We start from the raw sequence: 21,741 nt of genomic DNA, 5'->3' as shown, positions 1-21,741 counted from the left end.
CTGACACATGTCAGTCTGTGTATATTTAGACGTGTAGTGACTTTTGAACATTTTTCATAAAAATCTGTTATTTACAGTTATGTTGTTAATACTCCTTGCCTTAAGTTCCCCGGCAAATCTTTTTCATGCCTTCTGAGAAAGTAGACAATTCATAGATTATCCAAGGAATGGAAAAAAATGTGAGAGGGTGATTTCGGACAATCCTTGAGAGCTGGCATTGTAAGATTCATCCTATCCCCAGTAACATTTTCATACAATAAATGTGAACACTTTTGAAGCCTTTTTATAGATACAATTTGGGAATGATATTAAGATAAGGAAAAGCTGTTGATTGATTTCTTAGATTAACATTTCTTCCCTCTTCTCTTTCCTCTTTAAAAAGTTTTCCAAGTGATAACTTCATGAAGATGGCCAGTGATAAGCAAATGTCCGATGATGACAGCCCCAGCACCAGCAGTGGCAGTTCAGATTCGACCAGCAAGACCCTGCTGCTCCAGAGCCTGAAGATCATGAAGAAAGAACCTTCTGCCACCCAGCGGAAGAAGAGCACCAAACTCTCTCGCAAAACCACTGCTAAGTTATCCACTAGTGCTAAAAGGTAACATTGTCAGGTTGTCTTTCAAGCAATTGGATGCTTTTATTTTTACATCAAGAACAATACTCCAGAAATACTTCATGACCAATTTCATTTGTACTTGAATGAATTGTCATCCTTTAGGGAGCATGAAAATATCCTCACTAAAATTATGCTTCTAAGCAAACTTATTCTGTACTTTGGTAATTTCAGCAAGAGTCCTAGAGACTGAATTCTCATCCTGAGAGTTTAAGGAGTTGGCAAGGAAAATTTGTGAAACTGAATTAGATGGTACATTGGGGATGTTTCCTTTTGTGAGTTATACTCTTGAGTGAAATTAGCTTGTGTCCATGTGGGTGTCAGTCCAGGCATCTGTGGTGGCAACTTCATAAAAGGAAATATGTCACTTTTCATGAAAGGAAATGATCAAAAAAGTTTATATTTGCTAAAAAATGTTGAATGTCAGGCCTTGGCGTTTTTTGAAAGCAGATTTTAAATTTGCTTAGTTTTACAAACAAGTCTTTAAATCCTGCGTAATAGGTATAATTTTTTTTTTGTAGTTATAGTTATCCCTCTTTGTTCTTGTGAGAACAAATAAAATGGAAAAGTAGCCATTAACAATCTCAGGTGTCACTTTGCTGTTAAAACTTTGCACATCTTTAAAACTCCTGGATGTTCTTGACATAGTAGTGAAAATCAACAGCAGGAAAAAAAAACATTTTGTTGGTTATAAGTGAAAGATTATTTGTTTCCTGCTGACTTTTATTTTCTATTATGGCAAAAAAAATCCATCAATGGGACTCCATCAGTGATAGTGGTTGTGTTGAGTAGAACTCTTGTATCAAACATAAAGTGTACCTATAGCATTACCTAATGTTGATGTTTTGTGGTTTTTCATTGATCACAACTAAAAGAAAAAGGAAATATAAAAACTGATCAATTATTGCATTTTATAGTGATTCATGTTCTTATTTTTCTATACATTTTCACAGTCATTGCACCATTAATCAAACACTAATGAACTTGAGAATATTGTATTGAATAGCAGCAGTCTTTGAAATAATTTAAAATTCTTCTCAGTATGTTGTAATCTTGTGGAGAGAACATTAAACAACTTTTGAAAACATTTTAAATTTCAAGAAAATCAGAGAAATGCTCTTTTTCCCCTTACCTTAAGGCCCTCTTTCCTCCAAGAGTATGAAATTTAAATTTACGTGCTGTACCTAAGATCAGAGAAAAGAAATGGTTAAGTAAGATTGCTAAAATAGTCCTTGGAAGTTTTTCATTGGTAAAGGTATTTGTAAATTTTAAACTTTTTTTAAACAGATAAAATATTGACAAAACTATTAATGTGCTCTTGCAATAGCTTTCTAATTTTTACCACAGTAAAAGTGGATTGAAGTCATTGTCAAAAATATTCTAGTGCTTTTCCTCCTTCTGTTTTGTCTCATTTGCATATAAGCTTGAAAAGAGAATTTCTTTGGTAAAACGAGTTTTAAAATAGATTTTACATCGTTTTGTTGAGTAGTAGTGGAGGACTTTCTCAAATCAGGTGTAAATGACTTACCTATTTACAGTACCAAGTGAGAAAAAAGCTGCAATTTTCTGTTAAGGAGTTTGGGTTATGCCTCTGAGAACAAAGAAGAAGCAGCCATGTTAGCATTACTGAAGGCAAAACCAGCCTTGCAGTTACCTGCATGATGGTAGAGGGCATTCTGTTTTTCTGGTTATTCTGTAGACTGTCTCAAATCCTTTTTGTCTGTTCCCATTTCACTAATAGAATTCAGAAGGAGCTAGCTGAAATAACCCTTAACCCTCTCCTAACTACAGGTAAGAAACAAATTTTGTTATTTTGATTTCTAAATTGTGGAATTATATCAGGAGATGAATGTATTATCCTTGTATGTATGTGCAGCAGAAGAGGCTAGCTAGCTATGTTTGCTTCCTTAAAACTTTGCAAGTGCTTTAAACAAAAATTTCCTAGGTGAATTAAATTAAATTAGGGGAAAAATACTGTTTAGCATGTATCATATATTCTGTACTTATGAATATACTGATCTTGTGCTTCTTGCTGAGATTTGTTTGAGTGGTGTTGATTTTTCTGTTGTTTTTCTGTGGAATACATTTATTCACAAGTATTTTGTAGAAACCTGTAAGGTTTTAAGTTTTAAAGTTAGTGCTTGTGTGCAATCTGAACTGATTTTCCAAATTTAGAAATTGTTGAATATGGTGTTACAAAATGTGAAAGCATTAAACAGGAGTATAGTTGTTTTTGTTTGATTTATTCAGTAACTTGCCTAAGGACAAATTTTATGTGCTAAGCTATGGTTGTAGTTGTTATTTTCTAGAAAACACATTGTTGGAATTATTTACATTTTAAACAAATATCCTAATGACTTGGGAAAATTCTTAGAAGTAAATTAATTGGAATTGTGAGAAGAATCAAATTCAGTGGAACTCAGAATTTAAGATTGGTTGACAAATTGTATTAAAAGTAGCTGGTTGATTTTTTTCATTTGTGTCTTATATAGTGTTCTGTTTATTTTTGAATGGTGACTGTATGGTTTACAAAATTTATCAAATTTAGAGAGCAATATTATAAATAAATTGCATAGAAGTATGTGCTCAAGAATGAGAGGGGAAGGGATGCTAGAATTAAGGCAGTGTTATGATTTGATATAAAAATGTTTTGGTGTTTAACCTGTGTTTTTGCTACAAATTGTGTTTGCTCATGTTGATCAGCACCATCTCTGAAGTCTACTTGAGACATAATAAAGAAAAATCCATTTGCTACTTATTGTGTGTGTTAACCAGATTCCCAGATAAGGGGGATCTGATCCTGATTTATCCAGTGAATTAACAGTTTTGCTTATATTTGTAGTCACAGCCATTTCAGTTTAAAAAGCAGACATGAATGTGAACTAATTATAAACAGAGTGGTATGTCAGATCTCAAAATATTACTTAAAAAGTATACTGCTCAATAGTGTAGCCACTAGCCACATTCTGACTATGGACCAGGTTGTTGTGGTTAGTTGAAAATGTGATATGCTGTAAGTGTGAAATGCATACTGGATTTTTACATCTTGAAATAATATTTGGCATATTTAGTAAGTGTTTTAAAAATTGTATTTTTATCATCTTCGCATAGTTATTAGAAAATTCAAAATTACATGTGTAACTTGTATTATAATTTTGTTGAACAGTATTGCTTTAGAGAAGAAGTAAATCAGTATTTCTTTTACCCTTCTAAATGGTGTGTCAAATCTGTACCATTTAGGAGGTCAAGTTAAATTTGCTCTGTGGAAGAATCACTTAACTTTCAGAATATATTCTGATAATTTCTGTTGATTTTCTGCAAATGGCTTAAACCAGTGTATGAATTTACATCTAGAGAACATAGTAGACATATTGAATACTTTCAGAGCAGTAATATACTAGTACATTTGGTAAAGGAATGTACTTTAAGTGTTTAACCCAGGACTGTTTCCACAAGGTCACAGGATTATTTTAGATGAAGTAAAATAATCTAAAATAATAATAATATTTCTGTGAAATAGAAAGTAAGTTTCACTTATCGCATATTTTTTTCTCTTTATATACCAGATTTCATTTAGGTTCATGAAATAATGCTTAACATTTAGTGATTTAACTATTGAAGCAGTAAAACTTTGGGCTTGCTTGTGCACAGTAACATGGAATACTTATATCTATTTTCTTTTGTCACAGTCTTTGGTGACTGTTGACTATTGAAAAGGACATCTTTTAACTTCTCTAGTTCTTTAATATCTGAGTTTCTTTGTGGCTGTGTAAGTGATTCAGGAAAAAAAAACAAATGTAAAATACAAGTTTCTTAGGAAATTAGAAGTTGTTTCTTACTACTTTGGGGAGAGACTTTTTTCCATACACCTCATATGTAAAATAATGCAGATGCTTTTGTGTGTCTTTGGATTCTTCTGGGTAGAAGGTTAGTTCTTGTAATTTTGATAGAAAAGCCTACATTTGTATTGTGTTTTTGCTTTCATGCCAGAAAATGCAATAGATTGTGGTATTATATTTCTTTTAACTCATAGCTGCATAAATGAGAATTTTAGCTTTATGGTAATTGTATTATTTAGATTTGTTAATTTATGTTGTAATTAAAAATGGGATTCCACAATCATAAGTATATTTAGAATTTGTGTGTTAATATTGCATGAGACCTTTGAAACCTTATGCTTGCTACTTCCAGGTGCAATTATTTAATTATGGCTTTTGGTAAGGTGTGTGTGTGTGTGTGTGTGTGTGTGTGTGTGTAAACTTGTCAAAGTATGTGGCAGTTAATTATCCCTCAGGGAAGAAATGTTAAGTGTATCTGGGTACATTCAGGAAAATGTTGAATGAGATATAGGAAAACCAGAATTACTTGTACTAGGGAGATTTGTCTTAAATCCCATCTTTTGTTTTAATTAATAAGTTATTATTTAGTTACATAATTAGGTCTAATATACACATCCAGGAGGGCCTTTGAAAGATATCATTGTCAAATTAAATGCATGACTTTAAAAGTGTTTGATTATATGTCAATAGGAATACTTATTTTTCTTTTAGTAAACAAGGTTGATAAAGATTTAATTTCTAATGATTTGATGGTATTTTAGGTTTTAAGTATTGAAGGCCTGTGGGCCAATGCATTTTAAACACAGGGAAATAATATATGTTTTTTGGTTTACTTTTATACTTTTTACATTCTATATTTTAGATTACGGTATAAAAATCAATTCACCAGTGAGCATGAAGGGAAATTATTATGAACATCCCTTTGTTTTACAGAAAGTTATGGACGAGAGTTGTTTAGTAATGTGTTGACATTTACGTTCTGTTTATCAAAGGATGTGCTTCCTTTTCCACTTAGAGTCAGCACTTGTGTAAACAGCAAAATTTTGGAAAGGTGCTGGATTTCTAAGTTAACCTTGAATTTCTTTTCCTGTATAGGGGGTACAAACATGTACTCCTAAATATTAATGGGTTTGGACTGAATCTATGTTAAAGAAGATATTTAAGAGTAATTGTAAATCCTTTTTGGATGAATGGAAGGCCTTATGGGGGGTAGATATTACAGTTTCAAGTTTATATTAATCATATGTTGACTATCAAAACCTGAAATTAGCTACTATAATACTTGCAAATTTTGTTAACTTCCCTTTTTTTAAAGAGAGAGAGAGAGAGAGAGAGAGAGAGAGAATTTTTTAATATTTATTTTTTAGTTATCGGCGGACACAACATCTTTGTTTGTATGTGGTGCTGAGGATCGAACCCGGGCCGCACGCATGCCAGGCGAGCGCACTACCACTTGAGCCACATCCCCAGCCCTTAACTTCCCTTTTTAAAAGAAAGAAAAAGAAGTAGCATAAGTTCTAAATCAGAAGTTGGCAATTTGCACATAAGAGTAATTTTCTGAGTATAAACTGTGTTTCTGATGGTTGCCATATCTCTCACTATTGTCCAGTGTAGATTAGAACTTTGCTAATTAAAGGGTGATCTTCAGACTAGCAACATCTGTATCACAGGTGTGATTGTTAAAAATCAGAATGTTGTTTTCCCCTAACCAGAAGTACTGAGTCCGAATCTGAATTTAATAAGATTGCTAACTGAATTGTGTGTCTATTGAGGTTGGAAAAATCCTGCTACTGAAGCCAAACTGTTCAGATCCATGCTGTGCCACTATTGGCATGCCACTTTATATAAGTTATGGGATATTTTTGTTCTTCAGTTTTCCAAGTTGTAAAATGAAGATTAAGTTGATCTCCCCATTGTATAATTATTGTGAGGATGAAATGAATTTGTTGAAAGTTTTGTTTACCACATAAATTGGATCCCTAAAGTGGATACAGCATGATAAAAGTAGGTGAGACAGTTTAGCAGCATGCCCTCACTCTTGCTGGTGTTTGCTCCAGTGCATCCACATCCTACTTATTGGAAAAATTACATCTTAATTCATCATCTAATTATTGAGTACATATCAAGCAGTTTGTTTTTAATGTGAATAAAAGCAGGTTTTTTTTTAAAACTTGAGTTAAAACAGAAAATTAGCCTAAAAGTGTTGATCATAGATGAACAAATACTCAATCCCTTCCAAAAAATATGTGTAAACTTAATGATACTTAAAAAGAATGCCTGGGATTGGGGCTGAAGCTACTGGCAGAATGCTTGCCTAACATGTGTGAGGCACTGGGTTTGATCCTGAGCACCATATTAAAAAAACATATAATATATGCATTCTGTCCATCTACAACTACAAAAAATGTTTTAAAAAATATTTATAAGAATGCCATGACTATGACTGCCCAGTAAAGTATAATAAATTTTTTAGATAGTTGTATTAGTTACTATTTTCCCCTCTTTAAATATCCCATTTTAAGAGTTTGTGATTTTATTCAGAATGCAGTAATTTCAATATTTGTAAAATTTACACTCATAATAGTATAGTTTACCAATTACTTCAACATAATGTAGTGTAATTCCAGGCAAAACAGTGAGTTGGAATTCGAAAGAAAATATTAAATAACTCATATTCTTTACTTTTTTCATAATTGTGATATTTAATATTATTCACTTAAAGATTATTTAGCTATCATTTCTATTTGCTTATAGGAAGTAGTTGATAATTACAGTAATTCTAATTGTGTCTCCCATATATGCCAGTGGACCAGAAGGACTCAGTTACCATTGAATGACTCAAAACATTTATCCAAAGGAGTGATTGATTGAAAATAATATCTCCCCCACATAAGGTCACATTTTTATTAGCTGTCTATTATGTTCAATGACGATAATGTAAGGAGAAAGTGGGTGGAAACCTTGGGTACTTTTTAAAAACCTAAATGGTTTCTTCATAGCAACATGAAGCAAATTGTTAATTTTCTTTCTGCAAGTAAATGATTGGTACCTTATTCTCTCCTTGAATGTGTTGCTGTAACAAAATGTAGATTATGTTTAATTATGAGGAAAATCAACAAGTCTTGCTTAGAGTACAAGAGCATTCAGATTGAGAAAACTGAATGGGAAAACTTTATCTTCCATTCTCCTCTTTTCTACAAATATGATATAACAAAACCACTTGTAGATCTATTATATCTACAAGCATATAAAGTGATGATTTTTTTCTTTCCATATTTCTTTAGACAGTAATTATATTTGGGAGCGGCTGGGCTTGTGGCTCAGTGATACAGTGTTTGCTTAGATAGTTCGACACCCTGTGTTCAATCCTAAGCACCACATAAAAATAAATAACTAAAATAAAGGTATGTGTCCAACTACAACTAAAAATTAAATTTTAAAAAAAGAATTCTGTTTGGGCATTTCATTAGAATTTAAAAGATGAAATATCTTTAAACATTTAATGTTTCTTTTGCATCTGGATCACGGAAGTTTTTGCCTCTTCCCCATATTCATAGTCTAGGAGATAGTTGACAATACCTGGAGACATTTTGCTTTTCAAAACTTGGGGAAAAAGGCTCTAGCATACAACAAAGAATTGTCTCCCTTCAGGAGATCTTAATGAAATAAAACATATATATGTTTCTGTTATGTTTTACTAGGAATATTGAAGTAACTTGTGACTACGGAATGGGAGTCACCTTTGTATTGTCTTAGTGATGAAAATAAAAACCAAATGAAGAGCATGGCTTTCTCACCAGTGTGTAATTTAGTGTCAAAACTAATATAATGTAATCATAACTTTCTGCAATCATAGAAAGTAATGTAATTGCCTCTTCGGAAAAATGTGAGAAGAGAGTATCAATATCAAATTTTGAGAAATGTTAAGAATAAGGGAAGCATCTGGAAGAGATGGGAAGGATCAGTCTCTAACCACAAATTTTGCACACCTCTAGTTCTCCCACCTCCTACCACATATCTGGCTTTGTAAAACTTTACTTTTTATTTTTTGCCTTAGATAACTTAGCTAAAAATTATTCCAAAATTATGTAAAATAAATGTAATTTTCCATTATTAAACTTTTGTTTTCCATAACACATTAAAAGGAAAATTAAATAATAAAAACAGACATAATAAATTCTTGTTTGATATAATCATTTAAATATCTTTTTTAGACAGCAGTAATTCAAACAAAAAATACTTCCCTTACTTAAAATGTAACATTTTATATTAATGAATCAGGAGGCTAAAACACTAAAATTGTCAGACTCAGTAAATCCTTCAAATATTTCATCTATAGAAGCGCAGTAAACACTTAGTGTAAATTATAAAAGGTTTTTTAAAATATATAAATTCCAGGTCAAAATATATCAAATCAAACATATATCAACTTTACTTCTCAATTTACTTCTCTATGTAATCATATTTTGTTGACTCTAAATAACATCGTCTGGTAACTGATAATGACATTAAAATTTGTATCATCTCTCTGCTAAAATATAGTAAACTCTACTCTGAGCCCCTCATTCATAGGTCTTACATCTGTTATCCCATCGTCAGCAATAAAGCCAATGAGATTATTCTAAAATATAAATGTCCCCATGTTATTCTTGTCTTTGCTTATTAAAGGACCAAGCAATGTACTCTCTAATTTCTCTTTTGCCTATTTTCCCTTCGTTGTAGAATTATATTGTGCATTTCAATCAAATTAAAGTCTTTCAGTTCCCTTAACTGTGTAATATATTTCTAGTTAGGCAGATGATGATGCACCTCCTGAAATCCTATTTTCTTTTCACAGACCTCTCAGTCTCACTCTGCTCCATCTGGAAATATCCAACTCCTCTTTGGGATCCTTATAAAATCTCCCTTTTGTGAACATACACTTTATACAGTCTCCTTGATGACTTGCTGCTTCCCGTCAGTTCTATTTTGGAAATATTTGCAAAACTGCATTTATTACTTCATATCACAGTTATTCATTCACATCACTATTTCCATTTGCTGACTATGAAAGAAAACCTTTCTGGTTTTGGCATCTGCTTTGGCAGCAGCAGTCGGAGAAGACAGCCTGGAAGACCTCCTCTTAGGCTTCTTCTTAGCCTCACATTCTTCAGAGCTGACCTTCCTTTTGGAGCTTCCTGGCTGAGAGCACAAGGCTCATGCAGGTGCTGCAGGCAGTGGCTCTCAGGAACCTTCTGAAACTGTGCTGCCTGGCCACTGCTGCTGTTCCCACCACATGAGTTGCTGTGACACACCAAGTATTCAATTATTTTAATGCAGTTTTTACCATAATTGAGACATAACTATAGGCAATTTTAAATCTCTAAATTTTGTGATTTTAGCTACAACAAACCAAATAAAAATCAAATCCTTACTATTATGTTTTGTTTATTCTGCTTTCTAAATAAGTTTTCATTTTGTCATTATTGCCAGTGCTTACAACCCTCCTTTCTCTTATCTCTAGCCTAGAGAACAGTGACCTGCCCCTAGTTACTCTTCCTGTCATGAGCCTCTCTCAAGTGTGCCATTCTCCCCTCTCACAAGCATTAGTTTCTAAAATAAACATTTAACCATGCCATACCCACAAAAGTAAGAAAGTATTCTATTATTTATGCAATAAACTCAATATTTATTCATATGTCCCCCAGCTCTTCCAAGCATGATCACAAATAGTCTTCCAAATTCCCTGTAGGAACAAACTCAGCCCCACTAATACTTGTTCATATCATTCCTTCGCTTCACACAATTCCTACCTCTTCTGATTTTTATTGCTTCTCTGTCTCTATTTATGCTTAACATTTGCCAACATAGCCTCCATTGCCTCTAGCTCTTTAAGTTCCACATTGAATTCTCTTTTTTTCATGCCCCAAAGAATTTCTGCTGCACCATCATTACTTTCCCATCCTAATAGAAATGAGAGCTTATTAATCTAATTTCCATATACTTTTTCAAAAGCTTTAATCATAACATTAAGTGTGCTTTGTCTGTTTTTACAAATAGATATCTTCTCCATTATGATGCAAATTCTTTCAGGATTGGTATTATATTGTATCATTTTTTATATCATCAACATCTAGTATATAAAAGGAAGAATGAAAGAATAATCTAAATATAAAATATATCTAAAGTTTCTAGTTACTGTGTATTATATCCAATATTCAGAGCTATAATATTAATTCTATATTTTGTGACAAGGAACTTCTTGTAATAATTCTATAGTGCAGGTGGACATAAAGTTTAAAGCCCAAATGAAAGACCCACACCACTTACTTTCCCCAGTAATAAATGCTACTTTTGGATTATGCTAATAAAATCTAACCTACCATTAGATAGATGATTTCTGAATATTCTTGAATAAATTACCTCTTAAACAGAATAAAATTAGAATGGCATTCACTTTATTAATTAGCAATTTTTAAGACAGGCAGAGATACAATTTACATACTTAAATATGCCCATCTATTATACATATATATTATATATACATATATTTTTGTCAGGCCTACTATTTCTCTATCCTCTAATAGATAATGAAACAAAGGTACTTGTGTTTATCAAGTGTAAAATAATGCTTCTGTGGATGTGGGGAGTAGTTTTTAATTGCCTGCTATTACCTATGGAATAAATTTAAGAGTTAAGTTTGATCACTTAGAAATGCTTGGTTTTAATGCTTATAAAAATTGAACTTATGCATATTCTGAAAAATACATTTTTTAAATCAAACTTAAGCTCATTTCACTTTCTCTCTTTAATATGTCATCAACACAAAAGCTTTTATCTCTTCCATTCTAAAAAAGAGTATGTTATTGTGGATAAGTGAAGGAAACAGCAAAAATATAAAAATTAAATATTTTGTGTCACAAGTCTTTTATGAGGAATAACATTTGTTTGATTTTTATTTTTTGAAAGCTAAATATGTAAATGCTAATTCTTTAAAATTGGAATGGAACTTATTGATGTCTATTACCAGTATCCTTTTTTTCACTGTGTCACAAAGGGGAAATTGGGCGCATCAGGCCAAGAAACTACTCCAACATATTACACAGGAGAACTTTAAAAAATCTAAGGGAAATTGGACAGTGGCATTTGCAAAATCAAGCAGCATGATACAAAAATTTGAGATCTATCTAAGTCAATAGGATGATTTTATTCAAAGAGAAAAGTCTCCACTATCTCTCAGATTGGCAAAATCAGTTTCCTTTGTCATAAAATTGCTTAAAATTCCAAAAGGTAACATTTCATATGTCAGTGACTTGTTCAAATGGCTATCCCCTACCTTACCTAAGCCAATTAACATCACTATAAATTTTGTTCATATTGATTTGCCTTTCTTAAAGTATAAGCAGGAAAAATTCCTCACTGTCTCAAAACCTGCTATTTTTTCTCAATTATTTTGTGACTTCCTGGCTATTAAGTAGATGGAATAATATTTAATGCTCACACAACTGGGGCATCTGAAAATGAAGGGAAGTCCATCTTCCTTAGCCACTCTGTCCTGGGGGATGACTCCAGGTTCCAGTGCCAAAACAAATCAGGAGAAAAACTTTGTCTCAGAAGTATTTTATTGTGTGTTAAAATGGCAAAAATAACAAACTGAGGTGGGTGTTTGTTTTTTAGAATCCAACTCAATTATAAAATGTACTAAGTTAATTTTCCAAAATAGTCTAATAATCTCTCTCAGAAATTACAGTGATGCAGTGGTTATTTGCATTTTCCTGATTATATTCTATTTTTTCCTCAGAGGGGGACCTATGTCCAAAGGGAACAAGTCCTATCAATTGAGTGTCATAGCAATCATGCAGAAGCTTCAGCATATCAAAATGTCAGAAATCAGACAACAGAGAGAGAAGATGAACGTTTAAATAATAGAAAACTCTTCAGTAGTGCTGAAGTTTGGTAAAGAAAGAAAAAGGGAGGTGAGAAGAAACTAAAGAGTTAATGAGGAAATAATTTATGAAGAATTTTATAATGCCTTACATCCCTTGTACTAAGTAATTGAAGTTTTAAGTATAAAATACAGGCTCTTTTTACATTTTGGACAGACTGGCTCTGCTATAGTGTGGAAATTTGTCTTGGATGGGAGCCAGAGCAACAGTGAGAGATCATTCATTCATCCTGTTGTTTCAGGTATCTACTTACCAGTTAATGATGTCTTGATCTCAGGCAGTTTCTGGACCTCAGCATTATGATGGTTCTGCATTGCAGAATTCTGTGCTATTGGGGGTTTTGCTGTAAAAATGTAGTAGTTTATCAGTAACCAAGGCTTCTACTCACTAGATGTCAGTAATATTTCCCTCACCTCCAGTATAACAATATCTCAATATCTTTAGGCATTTTCAGATGTTCTCAGGGGAGTCTCCCACCCCAGAACACTGATTTGTGGTAATAACAAAGAGGATAGAAGAAGGAGAATTGGAGAATATTTAACTTGTTAACAACAAAATGATGATGTATTGAAAGTAACATTTGAGGGAAAGGGGTAAATTGTAGATGCAAAATTTAAAGTGTGTCTGCTTTTGCTTTTTACTGGGAACAGTTACGGTGCTTATATAGGGAGGTGCTGATATCAGACATATGAGCTTAAAGAGTAAATTGAAAAATACACACACACACACACACACACACACAGGAGAGTCAGGATATTATTATAGTATTCCAACATAAAATTAAGGGGAACTCAACTAAAAATGATAATTAAAGTAGAAGAAACCAAGGCGAACAATTTTCAACCCCTACTCAATCTCTCCAGTTTGAACACCTATGCCCATCATATTAGCTATTTTAGAATATAAAAATACAAAGAAGTAATAGTAGCTATTTTAGAATATGAGAATATAAAGAAGTACCAGATTTTAACATTCAGAGTTCAGAAAATATTTATCTTAGCTACTTATTATTTGGAATGTTCATAAAACACAATGTAATGTCTTTTCGAAGTGTCTGTGATTTTAGGGATATAATATGGAAAATCAAAGACAACAATATTCTATTACAAAAATGTGTTTCATATTTGATGTTAGAATACAACACATTTGTTTTCTAAGTTAGATTCAATAAAGATAAGGAGCTTAAAGTTATCTGGACAGAAGAAGAGAAAGGAATCAGTCATCAGTTAGAATGAAAGAAACCCATGATTGCACTTGAAAGGGTGTTAGCAGAAGCTGTCCAATAAATTCACAGAAGATGCTTCTGCTTTAATAAATTGTTGTGCTATCAGCCAGGCACGGTGGTGCACAACTGTAATCCCAGTGGCTTAGAGGCTCATGAGTTCAAAGCCAGCCTTAGCAACAGCAAGGCGCTAGGCAACTCAGTGAGACCATCTCTAAATAAGAATACAAAATATGAGGGCTGGGGTTGTGGCTCATAATATAGTGTTTGCCTAGCATGTGTGAGGCACTGTGTTTTATTCTCAGCACCACATATAAATAAATAATAAATAAAGGCCCATCAACAACTAAAAAATATCTAAAAAATGCAAAATAGAGCTGGGATGTGGCTCAGTAGTCCAGGGCCTCTGAGTTCAATCACTGGTACCAAAACAAACAAAGAAACAAACTGTTGTACTATCAAATCCTTTTGCAGCACTTGAGCTTCACTTTCTCTACTTGTACTGACAGATCAAGGTTTTGTTTGTCCCAAATCTATAATTTGGTGCCAATTGTCTGTTTATCTTCTGAGCATGAAAGGGAAATCTCAGCCTTGAAAAATTTTTTATTATTAGTGTTATTATTATTGGCCTGGTAAGAACCACAATAGTGCTTTTATGAAGCATAAGAAAATTTAGGGGTTCTAAAACTTTATTCTGAAAAAAAGTAATTTTATAAATATTATTTCATGTTCAAAGTATATTCATATACAGCCTTACATTTTCAAATGACCAAAGAATGAGGAACACTTAAAAATAATGTGTTTCATTATTCACATAGGTGGAAATAAAGTTGTAGCTTAAATTTTAGCATTAGTACTCATTCTCTGATTTTGTGTTATTTCTACCTATTGTCAAACATCTAACAATACTTTAGGAATAGGATGTCAATTTTTTATGTTCATAAAGTTCAGTGTAAAATAAAAAAGAATTATCCTCTTGATTATGGCTAATATTTTCTGTATAATCTTATGAATCATTACTACTGGATTAGCATTTTTCAAAACCAGGATCAAACATGTTTTTTTTCAACTTTAACCTTTTTATACCTATTATTAGAGTAAATAAATTGGCATCATAATTTTAAGTTAATAATTTTTTTCACATAATGGATATGCTAAAATTAAATCCATTCTTTTATATAGACTTGTAGAATCTACACCCAATTTTCAGATGCTATAAAAAATGTCACAGTAATCTTCATATATAAGTAGTTATATATATATATATATATATATATATATATATATATATATATATATATATATATATGATACTTGTTATATTTTGGAAGAATATTCATGAGCTAAAAGGTGTTCATATTTTTTAGTATTTTTTAAAATCAGAAAATACATTAATTTGCTCTTTGATTAGTCCAAATGCAGCTTAAACTTTTCCCATTGTCCTCCATCTTTTACAACATAGTTGTTTTCAGCTATTTAATTGTGGAAACAATAAAGACATTACTCTGAAACAACTCTTAGTAGGCAAAAAATTTTAAAAAAATGTTATCACTAAGAGATAATCTATAAATCTTTGTGACACTTGCTTTAATTCTCAGCTTCTTCAAACTCAATAAAATTCCAGGCATTTGCATAAGTTGTTAATTATCTAATAAAGTAACACTGTTCTTCATTTTTCTAATCTAAGGTAATATATTACCTTTGTAATATTTGGTGGTAATAAATTTATCTTTTTTCACCATAAGTAGTGGACTTTAAATCCAGTAAATTTGATCATTCTGTTGCACATTGGTGTTTTTTATTTGGGGTTATTTTTTTTTTTGGTTTTTCATTGCATTGACTGATTTGAGTGATTTTCATATTGATTACTCTTCCTTTTCCTTTTTTTCTCTCTTCCTTTCAACATATTTAAAACCTGGAATTCCCTTTTCTTTCTTTCAAAGCAATTTTTTTTTTACAAATATTTTTAGATTTTTTAGAAAAATCTTGCCCATCTCCAAATTCTAAAATGATTTTTCACCTTAAAAATTTTACATATTATTTAGTATGTATTTCAGCATTTCTTATACGTTAATGCTGCCTCTGTATTTCTTATTTAGTAAGGTATGTGCCCTGTCTCTTCCTAATTGTACAAGCATTATTTTTTTTTCAATTGATAATATCACTTTTTCATGTAAATTTTTACTATTTGATAGATATAATACTAATTTTATCTGCAATTTATGGATTCTTCTTTTGTGAAGTCATTTAAAATAATTTTGCAGTCAAATCTCTCATTGCCTTTTCTTACGTTAGCCTTTTCTACATAAAGCCAATTCAATGTAAAATTAAAAATTGTCTCATTAAATTTTTCACACAGTTATGATTTTGTATTTAATATTTTAAACAATAATATATTTGGTTTTCAGCCTGAGAAGAACTGGGTTAAAATGCCCATTTTCTCCATTAATATTTCAAAACTTGGAAAAGTCAGGGATCTTTGAGCATCTTTAAATGGAGCCTATTAGGAACCATAGGGGTTAAATTAGATAATGTGTGTAAACTCTTAACAGATGTCTTGCTGGTAGTAAATAATAAATGATGCAGAAAGTTATTTATGGCTTTATACATAATGAGGTGTTTTAATTTATTATTTACCAAATACATATTTATCGTAGAAGTTTAGGCTAAATATGTCTTTGGTAAATAATAAATTATTTTTATTAGTTTTGACTTATCTCTTGAAGTTGGGACATTCAAAAGATAAGTCAAAACTTAATGAATATAGACCTGAAAGTAATATGAGAGTTTTTCCAATTATAGTTGAAATATAATGAAAAATTAAAAATTAGTCATGGATATAGGACACATAGAGAAACTTCCTGTTCAGGAACATCACTTTGGTCTTTGGAGATTTATGTCTTCATTCTCTGACTCTTTAAATGGAACAGTACAATAAATAGTTAATGTCTTAAGAGTGATTGCAGATCAACAAGCAAAGATAAATACAAAAATGTTACAGGACACAGTGTTCCTATTCAATATCCTTGAAGTAGTTTCAGATTTAGATTGATTCTAGGCACCCAGGCCTCTTAGACATCATCAGGAACATCTAAATTGCTTTCTCACAACTTCTACAATGTTGGGGACCACAAATCAAGTCAAGATGGCATCTGGCAGTTTGCCAGGAGGAGTGGTTTGTGAGGCAAGGCCACTGAGCCATTAAGATGATAAGGATTCCTTATTGGCTGACTGCTGTATCTAGATAATGCTAATTGAGTCAAGCTGTGTGTAATCAGTTAGGTATATATACCTCTGCTGTTCCGCAATAAAGTGGTGCCTGCTACCTTGGGTACCCACTACCTTGAGTTCGTGCTCAGTTCCCTCTGAGTTTCTCCTCAATAAAGCAGTTCCCTCTTCAACCTTCAAGTTGCTTATCACCTCCCGGTTATTTTACCCAGCCGGACTGCGGCACTACAAAGCCTTCTTATCACCTCAATTTAGAAGGTACCTCATTAAATTGCTTTTAGCCAATTCGCTTTCTAAAATACTCACATTTCACATACAATAAAAAAATTTCTTTAGCTCTACTCTTTTAACTTGCACTTGATAGCATACAGGCATTCATTAAGTTTTACTGTCAGCAGAACAGCACAAATTTAACAGTTTTGTGATCCATTTTTACTAAATAGCAGAAGAGAAAGTGTTATGTTAAGGGTAGTGTGAGTTTAATTTTCTGTATCATTTAAAATTACTTAAGTGCATCCCCAAAGAAAACTAATATATTGATCAGATATAATTCACTTCAATGTTAATAAAACCTTAGCATGAATTGTTTGCATATACTAGCAAAAGATATATAAGTGAAAATAATCTACGAAGGTTCATAATGCTTATATAGCACACAAGAAATCTATGGGACAATAATAACAAGAGACAAAATTTGATGTGTATAAGAAGAAATATATTTTAGTGAAAAAAGTTTGATATTTAATTGTGGCTTTAAAATACTCTTCTATATTAGATTATATAAATACACAAAGAGAAATATTGCATCCTGGTCACTCTCCAGTAATCTGCCCATGTCACAGACGGGTGGACGGACAGCACTCTGACTCACCCTGTGCAGGCAAGCAAGGAGCTTCCTGTCCCAGCCACATCAGAGGAAGATACAAGACAAGCACCAGTTCACCTGCCATGGTAAGAGGGAGGATCTAGGGACCAATGCCCAGAGACACATTATTTTTAACAAATGCAACACTCACTTTCTCAGCCACTGGAAGTGGAGCATAGGTCTACAGGGGGGAGTGGCCATTCTGACCTATGGCCTCTCACCCACCTACCAGCACCACTCACCAGGGTGCTAGGAGGTGCTGTTATTGGCTGACTGCACCAGGCATGCTGGGTCACAGTGACTACTACATCCTTCTTTCAGCACTCAGGGACCCCTCAGTTCCACTGGACCTGGGAGGGACAGCAGGGGGATGGGAGGATTTGAGGATATACTTTAATATGTGTATATATAAGTATTTACTTATTATATCTTTATATGTGTGTATATATGTATATATTTTACATATTTATCGTGTCTTTATATGTGTGTATATATTTTATATGTGTATATACATACATGCTTATGAACTTTATACTTCCATGTGTATATTGATACTTAATTGAGAGTAGAGCTTCTATTTATCATCTTTATTTTTTTGCATACTGTTTCTTCCATATTGATAACTCTGGTTTGGAAGCATAGAGGGAATAATTTAATTTTCATGTCTCATAAATGCTCATTTCTTTTGTCCCATAATACATATCAGTCAAAGAATAAAATTGCAATACTTCTACAGTATGATTACTGGAAGCATTCTGGGGTTTTATTGTTAGTTTTGGTTTTGGTTTTTAGCATATACTCTCTCATTTCTTTTTTTCTTTCTTTCATTTTTATTTTTTGCATTTTCTGTTTCTTTTTTGCCAGTGTTTTTTAAATTGATTTTAAAAAAAATTAATGACAGCAGAATGCATTACAATTTTTATGACACATATACAGCACATATTTTCATATCTCTGGTTGTATATAAATTATGTTGACACCAATTCGTGTCTTCATATATTTACTTTGGATAATGTCTATCTCATTCCAACATCCTTGCTAGTCCCCTTACCCTTCTTTTTCCTCCCACCCCTCTGCCCTATCTAGATTTCATCTATTCCTCCCATGTTTCCATTCCCTACCCCTCTATCAGTTAGCCTCCTTATATCAGAGAGAATATTCAGCATTTGTTGTTTTGGGATTTGCTAACTTCACTTAGCATTATGTTCTCCAACGCCATCCATTTACCTGCAAATGCCATGATTTTATTCTCTTTTATTGATGAGTAAAATTCCATTGTGTATACGTGACACATTTCTTTTATCCATTCATCCACTGAAGAGCATCTAGATTGGCTTCATAGTTCAGTTATTGTGAATTGTGCTTGAGCCACATCCCCAGCCCAAGAAAGATAATTCTTATGGAACACAAACACATTTTCAAATGAGATGACTGCCTCGATAGTTAGCACACAGTGGATAAAAAGGTTGTGGAGCCTGGCACAGTAGTGCATGCCTACAGTCCCAGCTACTCAGGAGGCTGAAGCAGGAGGATGGCTTGAGCCCAGGAGTTCAAGGCCGGCCTGGGCAACACTGTGAGACCCTGTCTCTGTCCCATGAGTAATGACCTCAGATTCTGGAATATGGGATGGAATCCTGACTGTTTTATCTTCTAGTGGTGCAACTTCAAATAAATCCCTTAATCTAGCTGTTTCCATTTCAGCATCTGCAAAATGAGGATAGTGCTAGCAAGGACACAGGGTTGTTGTGAGGGTTAAAAGAGTCAATGCATGTAAACTGCCATGAGCAGTGCTTGGCAGTAGTAAAGTAGAAGTGTAGCTCTTATTATTGGGTATAACTTAGCCTTTCTCCGTGTTCAGTCATTAGTATTTCTTTATTCCAACTTTGATTTTATAGGAAGACTTCAATGAGAATGTTCCTGCCTGGCTTGTCTTACATCCAGCCGGGAGTTAGTAGTCCTTGTGGAAAGGAACCCTTCATTCAGTTCTTGGAACAAGCCCTTTTAGGCCTGTTTTACCAATGAGCTCCAACGACCCTGGCTACAGTGTGTTCTGTACAGTTTCCACATTTATCAAAGAGAAGCCTGTGGTTTGCTTCTTAGTACTCTAAATTCCTGAACCCAAAGTGCTCTTTTGGCCTTTTCCTGCACCATTGGAGAAAGACCAGAGAGTTGTTGCATTGAGTGTTCTTGTCTTGAACTGATTTTACGACATCTTCTTTGATCAGTGTGGAAACCAGTACAGGAAGACACTCAGGTTTTCTCCACTCAGAGGCAGGTATCATCTGCTCTAATCATAGCTAGCCGTCAGGTCTTCCTACCTTGTTGAAGCTGCAAGTGTGGTCATGTGTGTTTCTTACTGCCCACTGCAGACCTCTCGTTGTTTTAAGATACATTTTTAGTTGTAGATGGGCACTGTTTTAGTCAGCTTTTTCACCTCTGTGACCAGAACCAACTGTGGAGGAGGAATGTTTATTGGAGGGCTCATGGTTTCAGAGGTCTTAGTCCATAGAAGGCCGACTCCATTCCTTGGAGCTCCAGGGGAGGCAGCATCATGGCAGGAGTGTGTGACTGAGGGTAGCAGCTCACATCGTGATCAGAAAGCAGAGAGAGAGAGAGACTCCACTGTCCAGATACAAAATATATACCCCTTAGCCATGTGCCTGATGAACCCCTTCCTCCAGCCACACCCACCTGCCCCAGTTACCACTCAGTTAATCCCATTAGGGATTCATTCACTGATTAGGTTAAAGCCATATCCCAGTCATTTCTCCTCCAAACCTTCTTGCATTGTCCCACATGTGAGCTTTTGGAGGACACCACATCTAAACCATAACAGATGATACCTTTATTTTATTTATTTTTACGTGGTGATGAGGAAGGAACCCAGGGCCTCACGTGTTCTATCACTTGTGTTCTATCACTGAGCTACAACTGCAGCCCCGAGACATGTTTGGAGCTGTTTTCTGAAAGAACTTGTGTCCTTATTCACAGACTGCTTGAAGCAAAATCCAATCAAGGTTTTCAAACAAATATTAAATGTCTTCACACAATTAACTTAAGCATCCTTTTCTTCTGCGTATCTCTCATTCTGTTATATTTGATAATTAAATTTTCCCAGTTCACGCAATGAAAGGTGAGGTAGCACTTTTGACCACTGTAGGGTGGTCAAAACCTGAAGTTTGGGGCAGAAATGTCAGTTTGAAGGATGAAACCAGTCAGTTGGACTGATTTCAGATTTTCAGTAGGACCCAGTTCTGCCTTGTGTGTTTTATAGTTCCTTATTTGTGTGTTGCTGATCATGCTCCTTTTTTGTATGGTTTTCAGGTGGAGTTGGCATGAACTTAAAAGCAGTAGATACTGTTATTTTTTTTTGACAGTGATTTTAATCCTAAAAATGACTTGCAGGCAGCTGCCAGAGCTCACCAAATTGGCCAGAACAAGTGAGTGAGTTAGACATTGGCACCTTTCTGCTCTGTTGGCTTGCAGCTGTGGATTGGGGAGGAAGGTGGACCGTGTAGTCCTGACAACAGTGCCACGTTGGAGTTAGAGACCACTGGGTTTGAACCCCGTTGTGCTGCTGGCTTGTAGAGTCATGTTGGGGGATCAGTGGTCACATGATCAGTTCAGACTCACTTTGTTGAAAAGAACAGTTAAATTCCAAAATGATTAGAAGAAACTTAGAATTTATTTAGTTCATGTTTCTCACGTTAGATCCTAATTCAGTTTTAAAATGAAGTTAAAGCCAGTGGGTGCACATGCCTGTAATCATTATCAGCATGGGAGACTCAAGCAGGAAGGTCAAGTTTAAAGCCAACCTTGCAACTTACCTAAACCCTCTCTCAAAACTTTTTTTTTTTTTAAGGCTAGGATTATAACTTCATGGTAAAGCTCCCCTGGGTTGGGTTCCCAGTACCACAAAGAGGAAACAAAGTTGTGTTCAGCTACCCTTTGACTTGAGGTAACATGCCTGCCAGGGGTTATCCTGGCTACAGATGAAGGCCCAATAGTGGTCACTTCATCTTCCTTCCTCTTCCTCTTTTGGGGAAAAG

The 21,741-nt window shown here is 33.7% G+C and overlaps 1 protein-coding gene across 1 annotated transcript; it reads left to right on the top strand.

Moving 5' to 3' along the window:
- The first annotated feature begins 484 nt into the window (after positions 1-484).
- Positions 485-21,051, top strand: LOC144252174 (uncharacterized). Its single transcript, XM_077794679.1, has 4 exons — positions 485-598; positions 2,355-2,404; positions 17,603-17,778; positions 21,017-21,051. Exons 1-4 carry the CDS (start codon positions 510-512, stop codon positions 21,029-21,031), a joined length of 330 nt encoding a protein of 109 aa, XP_077650805.1. The 5' UTR covers positions 485-509; the 3' UTR covers positions 21,032-21,051.
- Positions 21,052-21,741: the final 690 nt, after the last annotated feature.

The sequence above is a fragment of the Urocitellus parryii genome, unplaced genomic scaffold (assembly GCF_045843805.1).
Source record: "Urocitellus parryii isolate mUroPar1 unplaced genomic scaffold, mUroPar1.hap1 Scaffold_37, whole genome shotgun sequence".
NCBI classification, from domain to species: domain Eukaryota; kingdom Metazoa; phylum Chordata; class Mammalia; order Rodentia; family Sciuridae; genus Urocitellus; species Urocitellus parryii.
The sequence above is the reverse complement of the archived record's forward strand: the minus strand, read 5'-3'. Positions and strand labels throughout refer to the sequence as shown.

Bases quoted from the DNA above. Each gene is read 5' to 3' on its own strand.
- LOC144252174 (XM_077794679.1), top strand. From the start codon at position 510: ATGAAGAAAGAACCTTCTGCCACCCAGCGGAAGAAGAGCACCAAACTC. The intron at 599-2,354 runs GTAACATTGTCA...TTTCACTAATAG, and splicing joins TTATCCACTAGTGCTAAAAG to AATTCAGAAGGAGCTAGCTG. The intron at 2,405-17,602 runs GTAAGAAACAAA...CTTCTATATTAG, and splicing joins TAACCCTCTCCTAACTACAG to ATTATATAAATACACAAAGA.